The 23,131-nt window shown below is 43.9% G+C and overlaps 1 protein-coding gene across 1 annotated transcript; it reads right to left on the reverse strand.

Annotated features, from left to right (window-relative positions):
• Positions 1–221: 221 nt before the first annotated feature.
• On the reverse strand, positions 222–22,204 carry LOC308149258 (complement C3-like; the record flags this gene model as incomplete). Its single annotated transcript, XM_080520944.1, has 44 exons — positions 222–363; positions 469–613; positions 1,632–1,715; positions 1,807–1,899; positions 2,045–2,134; positions 2,286–2,403; positions 3,247–3,336; positions 3,406–3,496; positions 4,062–4,110; positions 4,290–4,371; positions 4,472–4,534; positions 5,096–5,251; positions 5,349–5,426; positions 5,510–5,595; positions 5,887–6,037; positions 6,130–6,225; positions 6,389–6,548; positions 7,030–7,105; positions 7,215–7,418; positions 8,638–8,727; positions 9,135–9,198; positions 9,468–9,677; positions 9,781–9,920; positions 10,039–10,127; positions 10,205–10,319; positions 10,419–10,616; positions 10,836–10,901; positions 11,140–11,269; positions 12,065–12,220; positions 12,318–12,509; positions 12,609–12,703; positions 12,796–12,895; positions 13,597–13,740; positions 13,854–13,969; positions 14,996–15,116; positions 15,238–15,321; positions 15,511–15,632; positions 15,911–15,993; positions 17,039–17,127; positions 17,346–17,440; positions 17,532–17,694; positions 18,566–18,764; positions 20,136–20,328; positions 22,153–22,204. The coding sequence occupies 44 exons, from the start codon at positions 22,202–22,204 to the stop codon at positions 222–224; spliced, it is 5,160 nt and encodes a 1,719-aa protein (XP_080377070.1).
• Positions 22,205–23,131: the final 927 nt, after the last annotated feature.

Consider the following 23,131-nt stretch of genomic DNA (forward strand, 5'->3'; position numbering starts at 1 on the left):
AGATCCAGGTTTTGTCTCAACAGTTGATGATTTCCAGAAATAAGTTGTATTAAAGTCTGAAACATGTTTTATATTTTATTTGTGGGAATAGAAAACTGTTTGTCACCATTGACACGCATACAGTTAGAGTCAGTTTTTCAATATAAAAGCTGAGGCAAGTCGTTAAGGAGCTCCCGTCTGAGGTTCATGCTCTCAGGCTTGATTCTAGACCCTTCATGAACTCAGTTTCGACACCCGTTGACCATGAACTGCTCGGCCATGTCGTTCATGCCGTCGCAGGTGGGCTTGTACTGTTTGGTTCGGCACTCCTCGTCGGTCGGCCAGTACTCGACCCAGCTTCTCTCGCCGAACACGTACTGATATCTAATTTGAGGATTTGAGACGGCAAACGTTAAAAAAAAATAAAATACGACGTCAACACGTCCGGCAAACTGTTGCAATAACCACAGGGACGGAACACAAACTCACATGTTATGCCGTTCGTCTCTGTAGATGTCTTTGGGCGTCCCCATGATGAGGTAAGTGCTGTTCAGCTGCAGGTTCAACGCCAGCCTGCAGTGGCGGTAGCTTAAGAACACGCGCCGTCCGCCCTGAGGATTCACGTCGTAACTTCCTGGAAACATAAAGGTGGCGAGCGAGAAGGTTCACAGTTTAAATGTTTCTGGGGGGGGGGGGGCGTAAGCAGCCTTCGGTTCAGGAGCACACAAGGCAAGGAAATAAACAAATATACCAGAAAAAGACAAAGTACTGAAAACACACAGCAGTGTTTTGAGATTAGATTTGAGCAGACCTTTGTTAAAGTCCCATGAAGAAGTAGATAATTAGATATATATACACATGGAGCTATAGAAGACCCAGACGGGGGAAAAAGTACACATATTAGCACTAATATTTACAATATTTACAGTATTCAGTATTCAGCAGTGCCAAGATGGAGGCTCACTTCAGAGGCTTCTGGTTTTCAATCAGATTTAGGCCCGTTTACATGTTTTCAAGTGAAAACGCAAAACTCTTGTTGTCTTTTGGGCGCCTGTTTCCATGACAACGGTGCTCGGTCATAGTAACTAGTAGTCCTGCACGTGCTCAGTAGAGACGATCAGAACGATGTTTCCTCCAGAGTGTCGCGACGCCCACCCGATACTCTCCTGGGACTCGGTGCTTTTATTTTGACAGTCACCGTAATAACAATCCATCTCGGTCAATCACTCCACCAGAATGGACTCTTATTGTTGATGTTCACAGCAGATTGTTCTCTGCTGCATGTGTGTGTGGTCTCATTTACAAAAACAAACAACAGCACCCACGAGTGGCCCGACATGAAAACTACATCATTTTAAGCTTTTTTTTTTGCCAATTTAGTGTAAAGGGCTTTGAAATGCCAAACTTTTGTGAGGCGAAAAGGCAAAAACGATGCGTTTCCACCTGAAAACGCTTCGTAACGTCTTGTAAACGGGGCCTTACTGCTCTGGTTCCATTACCAGCGATCAATAAACGACACCCAAATCATTGCAGAAGAACCGGGAAAGTTTGTCTGACACACTGGAGTAGATGAAAAAACAAACAAACAACATAGAAAGCTCATGTTTTAGTGAAGTTCCAACAGAAAAACCTTCCGATGCAAATCAACCCACCTTCTTTGATGGCTTCCAGCACCTGCATCGTGTAACTATCTGAGGTCAAACCATCGGAGAACTCCTCCAGCCTCACCTTGTACACTGAGAACAAACGACGTGTCGACAGTTATGCTCCTTTACCTCGTGTGCTGAATCACATAAGATGCAGAGAGACGCGCCCCGCTATGCTCACCGAAATCTGTCCTGCTGTCGGCCTCCGCCTCGCAAACCTTCGTCGTGCGGACGTCGTCGGCGATTTGACCCTTCTTCTGTTTACTGCAGTTCTCTGCGAAGATGCAGGAGACCTTTGAGGACGACCCAGTTAGGCACACACGGTTCATCCAGTGCGTGTGTTTTATATGGAAAGTCGGCTCCGAGCAAAGAAAACAAACAGGAAGTACGTGCGAACTGCATTTCCTCTTGTTATTTACCTTCAGCACAGGTGCATTCATCGTTTCTGCAGAGGCGCAGCAGTTCCCCGGCCCTCCTCTCCGGATGGTAGAACCTCACGCACTGTGTTTCTGCAGGGGAGGATTGGCGGGACGCTTGATTCAACGTGACAATGGGCTTCGCCCGCCCCCCCCCCGTGACGTACCGCGGCGGCGGCGGTGGCGGGTTATTCCGATTCAGCAGGGATGTGATCATAGCGAAAAACACAGTTCTGAGACTCACGGGGGTTGTACTTATCGCTGCTGAATTCATAGACCGACACGGCAGCCGGTTGTAAGATGCCCACTTTCAGTGTCTGATGGACGCGGAACGTGATTTCCTCTGGCTGCGAGTGAGAAACCTGACGTGAACGTGAGGAAGAACGACAGGAAAAAGAACCGATCAGAGAGAGAGAGAGAGAGAGAGAGAGAGAAACCCCAAAACACATCGGGTCCATTTACAACGTTTCAAATGAAAACGCATCGTTTCAGAAAAGTTTGGCGTTGACGCGGCAACGTTTTGAAAACGATGTCCGTTTAGACATAAACGGCTGAAAAACATGCAGCTTTCATGTTGTTCCACTAGTCGGTGCTGTTGGTTGTTTTTTTTAAACAAAACCACACACATGCATGGAGAGAACAATACGCTATAAACATTAGACTTAGACTTGGACTTTCTTTATTGTCATTGCACAGTACATCACACAGTGAGGAACTGGCAATGAAATGTCGTTACTTAGCAACCGGTAAAAAAGGCATTAAAAAAAACGTATTTAAGTATATTTAAAAAAAGTAGTGCAAACAGTCAAACATTTAAAATAAGGTGCATATGAACGATAAATAAAAGAGCAGGATGAGAAATGGGATAGATTAAAATTGAATAATTGCACAGTGTGATGTTATTTGGCATTTAGAAGCCTGATGTTCCGAGGAAAGAAGCTGTTCTTCAGTCTGTTTGTTCTGCAGAGGATGCTGCGGAACATCAACAACGGGAGAAAACGGACATTCGTCCGGACGGGCAACCAAGTTGACGACTATAAAACCATTGAGCCCCGGGGGAGTGTGTGGACAGTCACATTTTCTGCCGTTTGCACGGAGATGTTGTCAGAGCGTTATCCAAAAAAAGTTTGCCTTTTTTCACGTCGTCGTGTAAACGAGCACCCAAAACGCGGCGGTAATTTTGAAGTTTGACGTTGCGTTCCCACCTTTCCGAGGTAAACCATGACGGAGCCTCGCTCCGACTCCACGCTGTTCACCCGGTACCGTCCAATTGTGCGAGCACGTCCTTTAGATAACTACACACACACACACAGTGTATTTCAGTGAGAACACACGTCGTTGAGCATCAGGGCAGCTGGTCTCACCAGGTCCAGGTCTTTAGTGTTTGCAGTGAAGCCAGTCAACAGACCGATTTCCAAGACTGACATGGCGGCATCATGCTGCTGGTCCTTGTATCTGGAAGAATATTGATCGATGGGTAATTTGTATTTTTTTTTTCTGTTTTGAATAAAAGCTCTGTCAAATAATATGAAACTGACATTTAAAAAAAAGGTGATTTAAACAGAAACTCAGGAGGTGATATTTGTTCTGACCACGCTGGACAGTGAGCTTTTGAGCAAATCAGTCAAGTGAGGAAGAAAATTCAACAAGAATAAACAGAAAGGACAACCAAAAAAAAAATAAATCCCCAAAAATCTGAAAATAAAAAGAAGGTTGTTCAGAAAAATAATATTTAAGAAATCTCTAACTATTTATCTAAATGTTTTTTTTAACAGATTTAACAAAAAGTTGCATTCGTAACAATCAAAAAAAGAAAAATCGGTGCTGATTAATGAATCTAATTCACAGTGTATGTGAAAAAAAAGTCACAACTTTACAAAGTGCATTTTCTTCATAGAATCCAAATTAGTGAACCGTCGTCTCAATTGCAAGTTTGTGTTTTCAACTGGTATCTGCAGCCGAGTATTCAGTGGTGATAAGAAACGATCAGAAAATAAAACCCTTCTTTAGTTTTACTTACAAAACCTCTATTTTCAGCCTGTAGATCTTTTCACCCTCGTCCATCTTCTCTGAGGAAGTCAAGATGAAAAAGGGGTTCGTGTAACATTGTCATTCGTTGAGAATGTATCAAGTTGGGAGAAAAGAGGAAATCTAGAATATTTAAAATATATTTAATTTACAACTGAAATAACTAAAAAAAAAAAAAAAAGCCTTTTAAGCGGTTTGAAGACAGGCAGTAACAGATTACCTGGGATGAGCTGAACAGACAAGTTAAACTTCTGACAGTTGGAGTCCGATTCTTTAGGAAGAGCATAATACAGGGACATCACCTGTGACGGGAACAGAAGGGCTTTCGATCGAACAACACGTCCAACAACAGGCTTGAAAGTGCCATTAATGTCCACACGATAACAGATTAATTTCACTTACAGTCAGTGTTGCCTCTCCGGGACCGGTGGCGCTTACGATCAGATCCTGATTTATATCATTGATCTGTGGTGAGGAAAACACAAATGAGGGAAGCATGGCGACGTCTGAACGCTACTAGATATCCAACTTAAGACACGTGTAGCGGTGAGCTCTTGGTCCCCAGTAGAAAGACAAGTCAGTAGAACAACAGTGTCTCTCCACTAATGGTTTTTCTCACTCCTCGTGCCACTTTTGACCAGCCAGTACACAATTAAACCTTAATAGTTAACTACTGTGCTGCACCGGTAACACAACTAGGCTCAACTAGCAGTGCCAAAATGCCCACTTGTAGTACTAGTGAGGTCAAAAGCACCATAGTGGGTATTTCGCCTTTGAGTAGTAGGGTTCAGGAGGCCACGAGTGAGTGACACACGCCTACTAGTCTAGTAGTTTAATTGTGCACCAATAGGCCAAAACTAGTGGAAATACCATTGTCTTACTAGTGAGGATAAAGAGCTCCACTAGTACATGGGCCTTAAGGTGGATATCAAAGATTATGAAAAAGAAAAACAATGCTCAAAGGACTTTCCGTAGCGACGCGCTTCGGTGAGTTTCAACGTGCGGAGGAGGAGAGTGTGCGCTCACTTTGGATGTTCTTGTTGAAAAGGGGTTCTCCCAGCTGAAGCTGTACTTGTTGGCCTTCGACCGGCCGGCGAACAAAACATCGACATTCAAGAAGTAGTCCTCCTCTTTGTTGCTGGTCCAGTACTCTGCCACAGCCTGGTACACGATAAGGGTGGCCTAGAGAGAGAGGGGAAAAATGATCCAGAGCTCAGCTTTGAACAGAAAAAAAAAGAGCCATGAAAATATCCAAGTGAAAACACATTAAAAGCTTCACCTGCGTTGATCCGAAGCCTCCGTTCTCTCGACGCTGACTGTTCAGCCATCTGACCACCGGCCGGGCTTCACTGAAAGCCTTTTGTCAAGCGGGCGAACAACATTATCGTCTGTTCTTCCCAAAAGGCAGAACCAATTTTGCTCTGTGACGGATGTTCTCACCTTCGCCCTGACCAGAGCCAGGAGTGCGTAGGCCGTGGCTTCCACGGTATAGACGCGACCCGCCGGTACAGGCCAGTGGGATAAACCTGGAGAGGTTCAACATTATAACAGTAGCTTCAGGGATTTACAAGTCAACGTCCACAACATGCCGTGAAGACACGGCGCTTACCGATGGAGCCTAATGACACACGCTGCTTGTACAATAACTCTCGTTAAAAATGTACCGCAAGCAGATTCATGTGTCGAACCAAACTGACCATCAAACACTACACCCTGCACCACATGTGATAAGATGAAATCTGATGAACTGCTCGAGGAATACGCATTGTCACGCTTCCATTCCCATCTTTAGACTCATTGACGTGGTGTGACGGCACCTGGAGGGGAATACGCGAACAACATCTCCCTGTTGAGCCTGTTTTCAGTGGCCAGAGCGTAGGACGTCACGGTAAGAGCGTACGGGTTGGTGATACTGGGCAGACGCTTCACCAGGTAGGCCACGCCTCTGTCCACGCTGCCCTGCAGACCCTGGACAGAAGACGCGGAGGTGCTGTCACAGCAAGTCAGAGATGAAAGAGGCAAAGGGACAAAACAACAACAACAACAAAAAAAGCTCTCACATTTACTGTCGCGGCGCATAACGGGCGTGACTCCTGCATGGCGGTGAGGCAGAAGGCCGTCATGGAGGCGTCTGAATCCGGGCCGAACACTTCCCCCTGCACAAGCGCACGAGCTTTTAAACACCGTCATTATGAAGGACATCATTCTGAAGACCTGTTTGCTTGAATCACATCAGAACCAGTGAGAAATACTTGGATTTATTCCTCATAAAGCGAAGCGACAAAAAATTGAGGATGTTGAGGAAATCAGTGCGCGTACCACTATTTCTCTGTGCGATGCGGTTCCGACTTCTCTAAACCAACCGCCAGGCTGCTGCGCGTTGGCAATGAGGAAGCTGACGGCGTCACAGATCACGTTGCTTTGCACCGCCACCAGACTATGGGCCATGGAAAACACCTTGACAACGTAGGCTGTCAGCCTGAAGGCGAAAGAAGAGACGGTGAAGCAGCTTTGCTTCACTCGTGCACACGTAACAAGATCGAGTGACTCTGAACTGCCGACTATTCGTCATAAAGAGAAGAAAACAAGAACAACCCCAGATTTCTCTTCAGCACTGTAGCCAGGCAGACAAAAAAAAAAAATCACAGCTCTAACGATCCTTTGTAAACTTTCATGACAAAATTCAAATTACTAGAGACGGAATTGAAGAAATGCCCAGGGGTTTTACAAGTTACAGGCCAATATTCAACGTTCCTTTTATCTCCAAAGTCTTGAAAAATGTGGTTGCAAGTCATCTATGTGACTATTTCTGCCCAAATTTGCGTCTGTTCACTCCGGTTTCAGAGCCCGTCATAGTCCGGAGACACTCTGGTCAAACGTATTAATAGATCGTCTCGTGGCCTCAGACGAAGGACTCGCGCTAAAATTCACGTAAATGTGTACTTTTCTACGATTCTCACCAGTTGCTGCTTTGTTGGTGTAGATATGTTGCGAAAGATCCATCCTTTTTACGATAGGCGAGCTGGTTCCGGTAACCTGAATAAAATGTTTTTTAACAAAAGGAAACGTTAACAACAATCCATATATTGATATATATATGGATATATATATATAGATATAAATATATATGCTGAAAGAAGCCGACCGGTGCTGATGTGCTGGAGGGCTTCTTCACGCCTTTCGACCCCCACCGCATCCCACTGGTTGGTTTTATCCAAATATGTGGTTGCGGCGACCGACAGCGTCATGTGGACGATGTTCTCTTCTCCGCCGCCGGACGGCTCGTAGATCAATGAGCCCATCGACTCGCCGCTGATCGTGTTCTTCAGCATGCCGGCATTCGGCCTCCCTGCAAAACAGTCGCACACCCAGTGTCGTCAGAAGTCTGAGATGAACTGCGGATTGACAGCATTTCACAAACTCCAGGCCTGTTTCTTTATTACCGCGACTCTCAAACGTTCTAGAAATGAATATTCAAATAACAAATAAGACAAATTCAAAGAAAAATACTCACAGACCAAAAATAGCTTCAAACACAATCAGTCATAATATATTGATCAACCTGGAACGGTTTGGGATCAGAGTAGTTCTACACTGAGTGAAAAGTTGAATTTAAAGGACTGGATGCAGTTTGTGAAGCGTGGAAACGGAACTGCTTCACGCTAGGACATGTGGCGTCTCCCGGGGCTCAGTACTGGGCCCCGAACTCTTCATCACTCTTCATCTATCTATATAGATGAGCTCTGTAAATTTTCCCAGATTTGAAAATTGTTCCATTCGCAGATGGCATTTTTGTGTTTTTTTATTTTTCTAACTGGAAAAAATTAGTTTGGAAATGTGAAAATTAAAGAAATGGTTTGACAGGAATAAATCACCACAGAATCAGATAAAAAATGTTATGTAATTTTGTACTTATAAAAGGAATATTAATGTAATAATACATATGGATGGGATTGACATTGTAATCTCATGTTAAACAAACTGTCATGAAGTATTTCAAGTATTTCATGTCACATCACATTCTGTTCTATTCACTGATATCACCATATTGAAATGACTGTTCAGAGATTTAGAGGCAATACCAACAAATGTTCACTACAATCACTAAGATCACGCTAATCTACGAGTCTGAAAGTCCAAAACATTCAAATTCGTGGCTCTAGTTCATTTTCAAGCAGCACAGATCAAGATTTGTTGATGATTTTCACCTTCTTAATACGCATTGCTTCTTAACCCTGCCGTCACCGCTTCTTTTTTTGTTCAACAAACATTGGGGGAAGGTTATGCTTTGGTCAGAGTGTATTTGTTTATTTATTGGTTTGTATGTAGGGATTTGACCAACCTTTCGCAAAAGCTATCAACCCGAATTGCATGAAATCTTTAGGGATGATTTGTCATCCTCCAAGGATCAATCCATCAGATTTGGGGAAGTCCAATATAAAGCGGCTGGGAGAGGCACCTCATGGAGGGGATCGCTTTGCTGTTGCCATGGAGACGCTCCCTGCTCAGTGTTTCACACACTGATGTGTTGTAAAATTTACAACAACCCGTCTCTTTGCTGATCTCACCTGTTAGAGCAATTTGCGTGCTGGTTGGCGAATTTGGAACGAAATCCGTCTGAGGAATTTTACTGTTGATGACTTCCAGCTGTTTACCGTCTGAAAGGTAGAAAGGAGCATGACCAAGGTACTTTTTACTTTAAATTCACACAACGACACACTGAAAAAGTCAAAAGTTAGGTTTCAGTACAAAATCATCACGTTCCAGCTTTTTCTGGGTTTGTCTTTCAGGAGCGCGTTTGGATTCCTCCACTTTTATTGAATATCTTTAAGCAGTTAGCCCAAAGCACCCTGGATCTGAATCAACATCAACATGAAGTGACACAATTTAATACATTTAACAAACAATTTAATAGTTTGGTGCCCAGGATTTACATCAAGAAGTTTTTATTTGGTATAATAATAATAAATACCTTTTGTTTAAGGTTATAAGTAGAAAAAAAACTATGCATAGACACGTGCATAGGTGGGAAATTCAAGAGTTTGTTTCCACAGTGAAAACTCACCTTCACCCTTATTTGACGGATCTAAAACTACAACCTGAGAGGATTTGATCAGCCGGCCTTCAGGCTGCAGAAACGAAAGAAGACAGTTTATTTTGTATTAACAGACATATTGGTTTCATTCGTAAACATCGTATGTTTCTTTCGTGACCTAAATTGGAAATATTGCGACGGCCCGACACTAATGTGTTGAGTGTGGAACGTGGATTGTGATGAAACCGACTGCTACGCAAAGATAAATCAATCAAATATCCATCTTCGGGGACAATAAAGTTGCCAAACGAAGAATTATCTCGGGATTATCTCGGGACCAATCGGACCGACGGACTGACTCACCACGACGCGCAGCGTCTTCCTGACGCCGTCACTGACCGAGTCTCGAGACGCGGCTTTGACCTCGATGCCGTACTCTCCCTCCCGTGTCGGGATGATGACGAAGGGCACGGACTGCGTGGATTGAGCCCCGACCCTGACGTCCAGGTGGTACCGTCCCCGTCTGGACGCCGCGCTGCAGACGTGCTCCTCCTCAATCAGCTCAACGCGCACCTTCAACACAAAGCAGGGAATCGGACGTCGGGGGGTTCGTGGCCATTGGACACGTTGGGGAGTCGAAAAAATGGAGCTTCGTGTCGTGGTCGTCCGGACTTACGACGACAGGATCGGGATTGTAGTTGTGGAGAACGGCCTGGATTTCCAGCTGCTCGCCTCTGACGGCAGCGTAGGGCAAAATAAGATCGATGAAGAAGTCCTTTCGCACGACTACTTCCAACGGGTCGGCCACACAGATTCCTTCAAGAAACAGAGAGAAACAGCAGGGGGCGGACAGATTCCAAAAGGAATGCAATAAATGTACCAAAGATCAGTGGAAACCGAGTGTCTTCAGGAAGTTCCGAGTCAGAATCCTCACCGTGAGTCTTCGACAGACTGACGCCGACAAGCTGCCAGGTCGTGATCGAGTCCGGCAGAGGAACGTTTTTCCTCAAAGACGTCGAGGGGCTAAACGGAGGTTTGAACACCCGGTGAGGTAAGAGGTTGATTTTTGAACCGTCGTGCCGTTTTCCCCCCGGACTCACCAGCTCTGCTGCGTACAAGCGGGCAGTTCCACTTCGGTCCAGAACCAACTCTCAGGGAACTGTGTGCGCGAATCGATTTCATTGCTGTCCATGAAGCTGCTGTCGTCCTCCTCACCTGAAAATCACCGAACGTGAGCACCGCGGCTGTTCCATACAGATACTAACTCTTGGTACCTCCTCTTCAAAATCCTCCGCTAAAGCTCATGTCTCGTACTGCGAGCCAGTTGGAGGTCCGTTTCCCTCTTCTCCGCCCGGTGCCGCTCCATCTCCAGGCAGCAGTACAGGAAGGCGTGGACGCAGGCGCTGCCGTCCACCACGTACTCGCCACGCCGCTCACAGCTGTAGGACACCGGAGTGTCCCTCATGCCGTCCAGACAGCAGTCCCGCTGCAGCTCATCCTCGTACCGACTCACTGGGGACAGAAAAGCTTTGTGAATGGGAAACGACGGCAAAAAAAGCAAGACTGAGGAACGAGTTGATGGACGACGAGTCTTTGCAATCAAACTCCCATCCGTTTAATCTCGACAAAACTTAAAAAAAGATATTTTCAGGAAATGGTGAAAACACTGCAGCTTCGTCCTCCAGAACCCAGCGAGGAGGTGACCGTTGTTGCGTGTCAGTTCAGGCTTACATAAGGTGGTCGTCACGTTCATGATGGTGTCTCGTTTCCTCCGGCTCGGCGCCGCACATTCCACTGCTGCAAGTCAAACACAAGGCGAGGCAGACGCCAACAAGCGTTACTGGAGCAGAACAATCAAGAAAGTTTTCCCATCTGGATCAAAGACATGCAGAAATCACAGCTCCACCCCGTCTGTGAAGTCTGCATGTTCTACCAGTAGCTGTCTATAGATGCGTAATTCAAACGGGGGCGACTGGCGAGCGTTATTTTCCGTGCGCCAGTGTTTCCCTGCCCTGCAAAGACAAATCGACGTCACCTTGTCTGTGAGGCGTCCCAGAGGCCAGGTTGGACTGAAAGAGCAGCCCGGCATCGTAGAACACGCCCATGCTGTCCTTGCCTCCGCCCGGCGTGCAGCCCGGGTCGTACTCCTCCACGACGTCCCACACCTGCAGGAAGGGAAGGAGGTGAGAGACAAGCTTCAACACAGACAATACATTGAGTCTGGTCACGTTGCATGTGGAAGCAGATGGCGGGGGGGTCGAGGGTTGGGAAAGTTTTCCCAGCAGGAAATGGAAATCTGCTCAAGAAATCGTGATGATAAATGTATTTTTAACTAGAAATTCTTTTTGTTCTGTGCTTTCTTTTCCGAGTCCAACGAGACACTAAAACAGAAGAAAAAACATTGAAAAACTGTTACTTTCACTGGTAGTGTGCGTCATGAACTTTCAGGCAAAGTTCGAGTTTACGCAACGTTTCATTTTAAATAGCATCAGTTTGGTGTTTCAGAAAAGTTTTGCGTGGAGACAATGAGCTATGTTTGTGCACATGAAACTGCAGAAACACTCCAAACGATGCAGTTAGCATTTTTATGAAACAACACACACGTAGCAGAACAATCCGCTCTTAACACTAACAAGACGACCAAGTTGGATTGCTATCACGGTGACTGTCAAAATAAAAGTACCAAGTCCCAGGAGAATATGGACTGGGAGTCTTGACACATTGTTCTGATTGTCTCTACTGAGCATGTGCAGAACTACCAGTTACTACGGCGGTGGTGCATGTGATGTAGCAGTATTTCGGAAACAATGCCAGCACTTCCATCCGTTTCCATGGAGACAGAATCGGAGTATTTCGAAAAACATCTGGACAGATCTGTCGTAACTGGCACTACAAATAAAACCCGACTGTTTTGGAATTGGGTTAATCCAAAAGATTTTGAAGGCGAAGCAAGAAAAGACCTTTTTCTGAGAGAGGCGGTGCTTGTTGTTCAAGAGGTAGACGCCTTTGTCCACCGCCACCAGTCCCACGATGGCCTCTGGATCTCCCGTGATCTGCAGGCCAAATAGATTACGAGGTCTGTACGACGGAACCGGCTTCACGGCTTCCAGCTTCAGCTGAACCAGGCACGGGGAAAAAAAGTGGGATTGGTTAACGTACATATTTTTGTGATGCCCTATCCAAATCCTGCAACATCAGCGTCTGGGACCTCACCAGTCCGAGGCAGGAGTCTTTCACATCCACCCAAATGGAGTCTGACACCACCTCGTCAGCAGTGGGATGATAGTAGGCAACGATACGGAACGACGGCAGCATGTCTTTGGTAACGGGGATCACCAAGGACACCATTATCTGACCCTGCAGCCTGAAACGGCCATGTTTCACCAGCTGACCTCTGTTCAGGATCTGCGGACGCAGACGCGAGTCGTTCACATGCATGTCCACTCAAACCGCCGGACAAATGCACCACAGGTGATGCATCAACGGGTGCAATACTTCTCTCACCAGGAACGTCAAGTCCTTGTGCTCTTTTTCCGGTTTTTTGAGGTTGAGGTTGATTTTGAGGTTGTCTCCCAGTGCGACTTGCATCGCGCCCAACCCTGCAGAGACGAACAATGAGCAGTGTGGCGGGGAAAAGAGAATCAAGCATCGCCGTACGTCACGGCGTGTCGGATGTCATTGCCTCGCCTACCGATTTGGATGTAGTTGCCACTTCGAGAGATGTACGGTTGAAGAGTCAAGGTGGCTTCGGCTTGCCGTTCGGGTGAAATGCCAGTATCTTTGGTCCTTACCTGCAAAATAAAAGCACAGGAAGCAGATGGACAGAGTTAAACATATGTTAGCGCTTCATCTCCGTTTAACACTGCAGGATCTTATGAACTGCTGCAATGTCTGCAGATCTTTACATATGAAATGCACCGATATCCAATATTGTGTCGACCCGCCAGCCTCTTGAGACAATATAAAGTGAAATGCATTAAACACTGTAAACTGTATTTCTCCTCACCATGTAAAAAGGCTCCCATTTGGCCCAAACCACAAAGCAAATGGTTAAAAATTCAAAGACAGCATTGATTTTATAACAAATTTCTCGACACAAGAACACTGATATCGTGACGCTGCCGGGAAAGCTAGCAAACTAGCATTAGCCTCAAAAAGAAGGTTTCATTAAAATTGGCTTCATCTTGAGATTGTAGTCATTTTGTGTAGGAATCGTTTTTTTTGTGAAAATGTAGACTTTGAATATAGACCCTGTGCCACTTTAAAGAGAAACTATAAAGTTTAAAATTTAAAGGTTATTATAAAACTATTTTACTGGTCCGGCCATGATGGATCATTGATGGATGGACTATGGTTTCGTGTGCAACTGATCACTCAGCATTATTCACTTCCTGGCCGGTCGGATGTGAAGGAAACAGTAACTCCAACATGTCCTTTCTTAATTTCGTTTTCGTCTTGTGGAACGACGCGGTTCCCGGATCCGCCGACTCACGGTGATGGTCATGGGCCGAGCTTCTTGAATAGTGTTGACAGAAAGCTTGGCCATGCCGTCACGTGTGATGACGACCTGCATGTCGTCTGCGGCCTGCAGGGGGACGTCTTGAGCCGGGGAGCCGTCGGGATTCACAACCTCCACCTGAGAGAAACAAACAAACCAAAAAAAAAAACCTTTCAAGAAAAGACACTTGATCACTTTGACTCGTCATGGATGCCAACGTGTGGGTTTCGGGTTAGGGTCATGCGCATCACCGTGATGTCACAGGAAAGGCCCGGCTTGAAATATTTGGGTGTTTTTTTGAAGAGGATGGTGTACGGCGAGGTGACGATCCGGATGCCCTTCAGCTGGGCCTCCGCCATTTCTTTCCCTGTCGCGATAAATACAAGACGTCACATCTGATTCGGGTGTTTCTCAATCGAAACTGATTTTTACAATTTAACAATGACATGAACGTACTGATCACTGCTTCTCAGTGGCGGGCCGTGCATTTCAGGCCCGGGCCTTCACTGCTGGTCTGAGTCAACCCACCCCTCAATAACTTTTTTTTAATGGCTACAAAAACCACGTTACCATGCAGAAATGCTGTATTAACAGCCGGTGTAGCCAGAATAAATACCTTTACAAATAAAAAAAAAAAATCCAAGTTCACGTCTCTTCTCCTGCTGCAGCTGCATAAAAAAGCTGCTGCTTTTCCCAAAACTTCTGGAGGTCGAGGAACGTCAGCTTTTCCTGGTCTTGAAAATAATATAATGGCAAATAATATAATCCTGAATCCTGTCATGGAGTTTGTAGGGAGCGCAGGTGAATTGCACCGGACATGCACTGCGGTGCGTTCAATCACCTCCAGGAAAAGTCCCGTTTGAAAATTGTTTTGACAATAAATCTGCAACCAAATGTCTTTATCTCCTCCTTTAATCATTGTAGGTTGATAAAAACGCTATTAAATAAACACAACCATATTTTTGTTCGTGCAGCTCGCTACAGATGCAGCTAGCTAGCGCTGGAGAGTGAACTCTCTGACGATCCAATCAGAGGGCTCGAATACACTGACGTCACTCTCGGCCTTCTAGAAGACTCTGAGCCCCCAATATCAAGATCTGATTGGTTGAAGCAGCCACGTGACCGACACTAGTTTTACACTGCAGACGCCTGCAGAACTGAATGTGAAGGCCTCTGGCAGATTTCTTTACCCGGAAACAGGTGATGCTAAAATATGATTGGTTAAAAGCTGTAACGTGGAAATACGCGTCTGGAAGCAGCGCAGCCGGGAAGAAGCGATGAGAAGAAGCAGACAGACCATTTGCCTGATGGCCCGCCACTACTACTACTACTACCACTACTACTACTACTTCAACATGTCTTTTCACGTCCGCAGGTTAAACGTCTGCCTCACCGCTCTCCGTCATGACGGTAACAGCTACAAAGATGGAGCTGCCCACCAGGTTGTGGATGTCGTCAAAGGTCTGGGTGATGTGCTCCCGCTTCAGGGTGACGGTTCCTTGTCCGGAGTCCACCTGGACGTGACAAAACACTCTAGACTGTATCCACGTGAGACGAATAACCGTCCTTTTAGCGCAAAATTAAAAAAAAAAAAAAATGTAAGTTCTTGCGGTGAACGAAGCCTGAGTTCAGTACCGACACTCTCTGAAGGGAGCCTGGGAAACTCCTCTTCTGCCCTTGGTGCACGACCCCGAACACCCCGAAGGCCGACCCGTCCACCTGTTCACCGATAAGATATCTGCAAAGATTGGGTGAACGCTCGGCGAAAATATATAGATAAAATAGATGAAAAAAAAAAAAAAAAACACCACACACAGACACGCACATACAAAGCAAAAATCACCTGTATAAATTATCAGGAAGAAACTCCCTGAAGTTTTTAATAAGCGTCACCAATGTACGAGTTACTGACGACCCCTGAGTCCGCGGAACAGAAACGTACGTAGCTCTGATGTTGACCGCCAGCTCTTCGCTGTCCACGTAGAAAAAGGGGGTTTCCTGCGTCAGTTTCACCTCGAAACTGGGCAACACTGAAACATGGGACACATTACGTATAATCGGCTCACAGAACAAGTGTATTTTTGTTGCAATTAAAATAATAACACGTGAAAATATATATATATTTTTTTTTTTTTGCCCAGATCAATTTCAACTCAACATCAAGATGGGAATATTGCAAAAAGTCAGCATGTATTTCAATGATATAAACTCACACATGAGCAGCTACGGACAAAACATGCGTAAGTGCAGATATACACAGGAATACGTACAGCTTCAGCGATAAAGTGAACTTTACTCGTAGTCCTACCGTAGTCCTTGACCTCGAACTCTGCGGAGAAGCTGGTCTGCGGCATGCTGCGAAACCTCGACACCACTTTCCACAATCCAAAGCTAAAGAAAGGAATATCAACACGCAAACGGTTTGTGGTTCGTCAGCAGCTTTTACATTTTTTTTTTATTTAAATGCATTTACTTCGGAATTCTGTTGACCTTAAGGTTATTGCAAATCTGTAATGTGATTTACAAAAAAAAACAACCAAAAAAACGGCTAAAGCAAATGACAATATGACAAAAAACACTCTGAAGTATTATCAGCAGGGTTTTCTTCCAGTACTTTTCAAGAAGTAATATTGTTACTGAAGGCCGCTGGAGGCTTTAACCCAGACAATTGACTTCAACACTAGAAACTTTCCGATCCAACATCTGGCGTAACGACATCCTGCTGCTACTGTTCAGACACTAAACATGGACGTTAACGCCTTAAAGACGTTTCCTTCACTTGCTTTATGATTAATGTCGTTTTCAAAGTGACGGTTTACCTTTTTGCTTTTACTGTTACGCGTCTGTGAGGATATTTAAATACATTTCTATTCATACTTCAATTAAAGGCCCCACATTATACAGTTTTTCCAACAATTCCACACACAATTCAGAAGTCCAACAACATTGTATTCAAAGTTTATTTCCTCAAATCCATCGCTGGTCCTGAGTTTCAGCCAGTCTAAAAGTCCCTCCGGTGGCTCTACCGAGAACAGGCTGTTTCTGTGTCTGTACCTTTAAATGCTAATGAGCTGAGTTTGTTTTCCTGTAGTGTTTGTGAGGAGAGGGGGAAAAAAAAGGTGCCTGCAGTTCATTTTAGAAGGCGAGAGGTCGTCTACATGTGGGAGGGTCAAAATGAGTATTCACTTCGAGAAAGAGGGTTCTTCCCCAAGTGATGTCACAAAGGGAAAATCTCGGATTTGCCTGTTTCAGCCCACGATACACAGACCAGGAGACACATATTGCTGTGACAAAACCTTGAGAAAGTAAATTTTGATTCATATTGGACCTTTAATGCCCGAATAGTGTCACAGAAATACATTTATTAGAAAATCATCCAACAAACATTGATGATGTAAGTCAGAAAAATATGTTAAAACACCAACATCATGTTTACCTGACAACTTCAGCGAGCTGGAAATGTCCAGAAAAGATTCCGGACTTCAGAGAAACTGTCTCCTGTGGTAATATGATTCCTTCAGGAGTCTAAAAAAGAGACACGACACATAAGCAGTTTGTAATAAAACCCGTGTTTCTACTATATTTTCAACTAATTGTTCAATTTGTGAGTTTGACCATCTTCTCTACTGAAATATTCCATGTTTTTTGCAATATCCGGTGTTATTTTCATTCAGTCCTTTTGGGGGATGGGGGGCTCTTCTACTTTCAGGTTTCATGCTCATTGAAATAATAAATAACAATACCACAAACTCAATGGAAATGGAAGCGTCGGCTCGGGTCACGTTGTCTCTCGCCACAGGCTCCATGCGCGGAGAGACGCCAAATATCCTGAAATGAACTGAAGCAGACAGAAACCAACACGTAGACGTATGGAAACGGATTCCTACACCGCGTCGGCACTCAGACCTGAAAAGGTACTGCGGAAGTACCTCTGCTGCCGGGGGTGTAGAGCGTCTTGTCCGTCTGGATGAAGACGTACCCCGACTGGAAGGACACCAGGACGATTTTCTCCAGGGTCACGTCGGGGAACCGAGCTTGCAGGTGGACATATTGCTTCTGGTCGGGATCCCGGTGGAAAAATCGGGCTGGGATCTAAACGTAGAAGAGGTTGATTATTCTTCTTCTTCTTCTTCTTTTGGGTTCAACGACAGTTGTGTTACCGCAACCTGCTGGTTCTAGCTGTCTACATTGTTTCCCACCGCTCTCATCGTCCCTGATGACTGTTGACCTCTCTCTCTTATCATCAGCTGTTTCATCCCTGATGACTGTTTACCTCTCTCTCTTATCAGCAGCTTTCATCCCTGATGACTGTTTCCCCTCTCTTATTCTTACCATCAGCTGTTTCATCCCTGATGACTGTTTCCCTCTCTCTCTTATCAGCAGCTTTTTCATCCCTGATGACTGTTTCCCTCTCTCTCTTACCAGCAGCTTTCATCCCTGATGACTGTTTCCCCTCTCTCTTATTCTTACCATCAGCTGTTTCATCCCTGATGACTGTTTCCCTCTCTCTCTTATCAGCAGCTTTTTCATCCCTGATGACTGTTTCCCTCTCTCTCTTACCAGCAGCTTTTTCATCCCTGATGACTGTTTCCCTCTCTCTCTTATTCTTATCATCAGCTGTTTCATCCCTGATGACTGTTTCCCTCTCTCTCTTATCAGTAGCTGTTTCATCCCTGATGACTGTTTCCCTCTCTCTCTTATCAGCAGCTGTTTCATCCCTGATGACTGTTTCCCTATCTCTCTTATTAGGGTTAGGGTTAGGCTTCACCACCTCCATCTACTGGTTCCAGTTTATCTACACTATTCCCACCGCTCTATACCATAAGTAGACAGGAAATGTTGCACCCTAATTACAAAACTAATCTTTTTTTTGTTTGTCCCTTTTTTGAAACCAGACATTGTAAGTCCACTGTGTCAACAACAAAAAGGAAGTAACAGCGTGACGTAAAATCTGAGCATTTACCTGGATTCTTGCAAACTGTTGAAATTGGTTCACGCTGCCGAGACGCACGTACATGGAGGCCAACGTCTTGGATTTGGTGGGAAAGTTCAGGACTCTGACTTCAACTGTGAACTCCGGCGTGTCGCCGCAGTCTTGGCACTCCACAAAGACGTGTTCTGCTGTTCCTATTCGCAGCAAGCTGGGGGCGGACATCACCTTCCTGCAGAGACGAAGCACTGTCAACCTTTGGAAACTGCCGATCACGTCGCAGTTTAAAATGTTTTTAACCACGTTTCAGTTATTTTAGTGGATTCAATCTTTCGTTGTCCATTCAGCCTGTGTTTATTTTGGCTTTTGAACTTTGACCTTTTCTGTCAAAGCTCATTCAGTTTGGCTCTTTTAGTCGTTTTAAGCAATTTCATTTCAGCATTTAGCATTTTTGGAGTTTTTAACCATTTTTAGCTTTCCAAGTTTTAAGGGCGAAAATTGTTCTGACTCTTTTAAGCATTTCAAGTGTTTTTTTTTCCTTTTGACTCATTTTCACAGACCAAATTTTCTCAAACCATTTTTAGTTATTCTAGGTTACCCCCCCCCCAATATGATTTTGGGACGGCTTCAAGGAACTGGTGTGGGCTGGTTGTGTAAAAATAATTGTTTATCATATTAGGAAGTGTAAATTAAAATTAACGACGTCTCCCACAATGCACGTTGATTTCATGACCTGTGAAGTGAAGCCTCCCGGAGATCAGAGGTATTAATAATGAATCCTAAAATGTCCAAGAAGTAGAACATTTAGGCAAAATGAAGGAATTTTAAGGGAAGATGAGCACAAATGTTTATGTTTTTACTTCAAGAAAAAAAAAAGAAAAAAAAAAAAGGTTGGCATTTGTGTTGATGATGAAGGGGAGCGATCTTCATCGGGATTCTGAGACCAAACAGGTCTGATAAACTGGAGAAAAGAGAAATGTTTCCTGAATTTGCACGCAGTGCCCCCGGTGGACACATCCGGAACAGCAGTTACTTTTATTATGTCAGGACTCTACCAGGATGTCCTCGTTTATTTACTGATTCCACACAATGATGAATATTGAATATTAAATTCAGCATAATGAGTGGCATATATGACATACAGTCAAAGATTAAAAAAAAAAAAAAAATTCAAAGTCAGTTGATCCTTTTGGATTTCATCAGTGAAGACAACTTCAGTTTTATTTGATTGTTCTCCCGCTTCACGACGGACTTCACACAGATAATAAGTGAACCATTGATGACCCGGACTCAGATCCAGCACTGAGTCAATACAACATTTCATCATATTTTTGGGGACATTTGTTTACTGTGTCTGACACAACTAAAGGCTCCGGGAAGTAAAAATAAAAATCAACATTTACCTTACTGGAAATGGTACCTTGGTTCATGTTTGAAAAAAAGTTGGACTATTGGTCGTCTCTCTCTGTGTGTGTGTGTGTGTGTGTGTGTGTGTGTGTGTGTGTGTGTGTGTGCGCCAACCAGTCTAACTCATCAACCTTGTATCAGAAACTCTATTTCACACTCTTTATGTTTCTTCGCACGGGTGTTTTTCTTTACTTACAGCGGCGACGCCCCGGCGGGAGAGACGACGAAGGAAGACGCGAGTGAAGCCAACCACCAGACGTAAAGCCGGTCCATCCTCCTGCCCGTCTGCTGCCACTTGTCCCTGTCCATCGGCAGCAGCCGTCTGTCCCCTGCATCGTCCCCCACGCCGTCCAATAGGAGGACGGCCTCGTCGGGTCGTTTGACGTCTGCTGCAGAGCAACAGACAACAGACACTTTCCCCACGGTTTCCAGGAGTCTGGAGGAGTTTTCTCTCCATTGTCAACATGTCCATAATCTTATTATTCTGTATTGAAGGTGTTAATGTTGTTCTTTTTCCCCTTCAATCTCCAGACACACGTGACGGAACCAGAGTTATAAATGGGATGTTTCGCTTGCTGTGAATTAAGGATCACTGTTATGTCATTGCTGCTTCCTCCACATTACTACGGTGGCCCTGAAGTGCAAACCACAACAACAAATCACTAAACATAACAACAAATTGAAAAACACAATAGCAAATTCAAAAACACAACACAAATGAAAAAACGCAACAACAAAATGAAAAAATACAACAAAATGAAAAACAGATTTGTTGTTGTGCTTTTTCCATTTGTGTTGTGTTTTTCAATTTGTTGTTGTGTTTTTTCATTTGTTGTTGTGTTTTTCAATTTGTTGTTGTGTTTTTTCATTTGTTGTTGTGTTTTTTCATTTGTGTTGTGTTTTTTCATTTGTGTTGTGTTTTTTCATTTGCAGTTGTGTTTAGTGATTTGTTGTTGTGGTTTGCACTTCAGGGCCACCGTACGTTACTCCACTTTACATAGAGCCAGTCAGCTTGAGTTCCCAAAAAAATAAGATATTTTGGCTCAAACTATTCAAGTGATACTCAACAACGATGTGAAGGAAATGGAAACGTGTGATAGAAAAATCAGTCACATAACAAAATCCCTGAAATAGTATTTTCAGAGTTTACTTTACAAGCTTTATAATTCCTAAAATAACAGTAACATCTCTGGATTCAAATAATAATAAAAATATTGCCCTCTTTTGAATAAAAATTGAAATTAGACAAGTAAAAGAGTCTTTTCAAGTCTAACTGGATGAATTAAACATAAGAATCCCATAAAGACGGCAGATCAGAGTCCTGTGCAGCAGGATTCCACTCAAAACACAATGAAAATTTAAATACATGCTTAATAGTTCCCTGATAAACCATCCAAACCTGATATTTTGGTGTAAATGAATAAAAGAGGACATGGTGGGGCAGAAGAGGAGTTAGCAGTTAGCTTTAGCCTCATCTGATCAGACGTCTTCATGACTTTTAATAAACAATAAACGACCTTTCTACGCTTTGTTGTTTGTGTATCTCAGCGGTTTTGTTGCTGCTTTGTTCTTGCCGGGACTGTTTTATTAATATATTCCTTACAGAAGCTGTACGTAGTGTGGAGTTCTGTTTCCGCTGAACTTATCTTAGACTTAAACTGAGTTTAATTACAGATTGTGGTGTAATTTTCATGTTGGGCCACTAGTGGGTGGAGTTGGTTTGATTTTGTAATGAAACTACACACGACAGCAAGCCGCTCTAAACATTAAAAATGGGATTGTTATTGTGGTGATTTTCAAAATAAAAGTTCCAGGAGAGTATGGACGGAAACGTTGTTCTGATTGTCTCTACTGAGCGTGTGCAGAAATACCAGCTAATATGATTGTAACTCCCTCAAGGCACGAACAACACAAGTGGCTTCCTTGGTACTGGTTTATTTGTAGAGCCCTCCAAATCCACCGTGAAAACTATAACATACACACATACAGCCATCCAGTATTAATGATTACATCAACAAAGTAAACATAAACATGAAACACTCAGAAAAGTAGAATATAGAAAACACATTAAGTACCTCGTTGGCTGCGTGCCGTGTAAAGGGGGAATTATCTTTCGTCTTCGGATGTTTCTTGAACACTTCAAACTTTGTGACCACTTAAACTGGTCCTTAATTTCGCTGTTTGTCTTAATACAGCAACATGTGCGTCTTCACCTTCTCCTGGTTTTCCATTCACTCTCCGGAACGGCGCAGCAGTACCCAGCATATCAAGGTAAAAGCGGTCTTTTCAAAATAAAAGTTGACGGCACCCTTAAGCCCCACAAACACACAAAACACCTGAAACATGTAACAAAAGACAATAATAGTATAAACTGAGATAAATTATGACTATCAGCTACAATGATCATGATGCACATGAGGAGCAGCGGCGTTTTAGGAAAGTCGTGTTTCCATGGAGACGGGGTTGGCGCTTTTTCAATAACTTCCACTTCCAGAGCCATTTTCAGAGAATTGTGCTTTCTGCGCTGTCGTCATGCAAACCGAAACACAAAAGGCAGTAAAGTTTTTTTCTGTTTTGGCTTGAAAATGTTGTCATGGAAACAGGGATTAAATGAAATGGCCAAGATAATGTGTCTGTGCCACAATCTCACTTCAAACTGGCAGATGTTCCTTCAGCTGAGCTATATATATATATATATTTATATTTCTTTTAATTGAAAGGATCGTTCAATAAGAGTCACTCAATTCATCCTGGCTGCAATGAATCATAGTTATATAAATATTTAATATTGGAAGGATTATAAACACAATCATAGCTTCCAACCAATTTTTTTTTTTTTTAAGTATGTGTCCAGGAAGTGTCCTGACTGGATTTGTCCCCACAAAGTGGTATAAAGGACCGTTAAAGCTAAATTAAATGGTTCCAGAATTGGTTCTATCGTTCCCTATCTAGTAGATTTTCTGCTGTAAATAAAGAAACAAATTTGAATCTACCACATTCTGCCTTTTTACACCAGTCCCATGAAGGTGTCAAATCTTTTCACTGCAACAACGATGATCTATACACATGAAATAAATACCATTTATAAGGTTTACGGGCAAAGAAAATCTTTAAAAAAACAAAACAAACCCAAGACAAACAATGTTTTATGGACAATATAGTTTATTCTCCCACACGAGGGTACGTGGGAAA

Source organism: Blennius ocellaris (genome assembly GCF_963422515.1).
Source record: "Blennius ocellaris genome assembly, chromosome: 3".
In the NCBI taxonomy this organism is placed as follows: Eukaryota; Metazoa; Chordata; class Actinopteri; order Blenniiformes; family Blenniidae; genus Blennius; species Blennius ocellaris.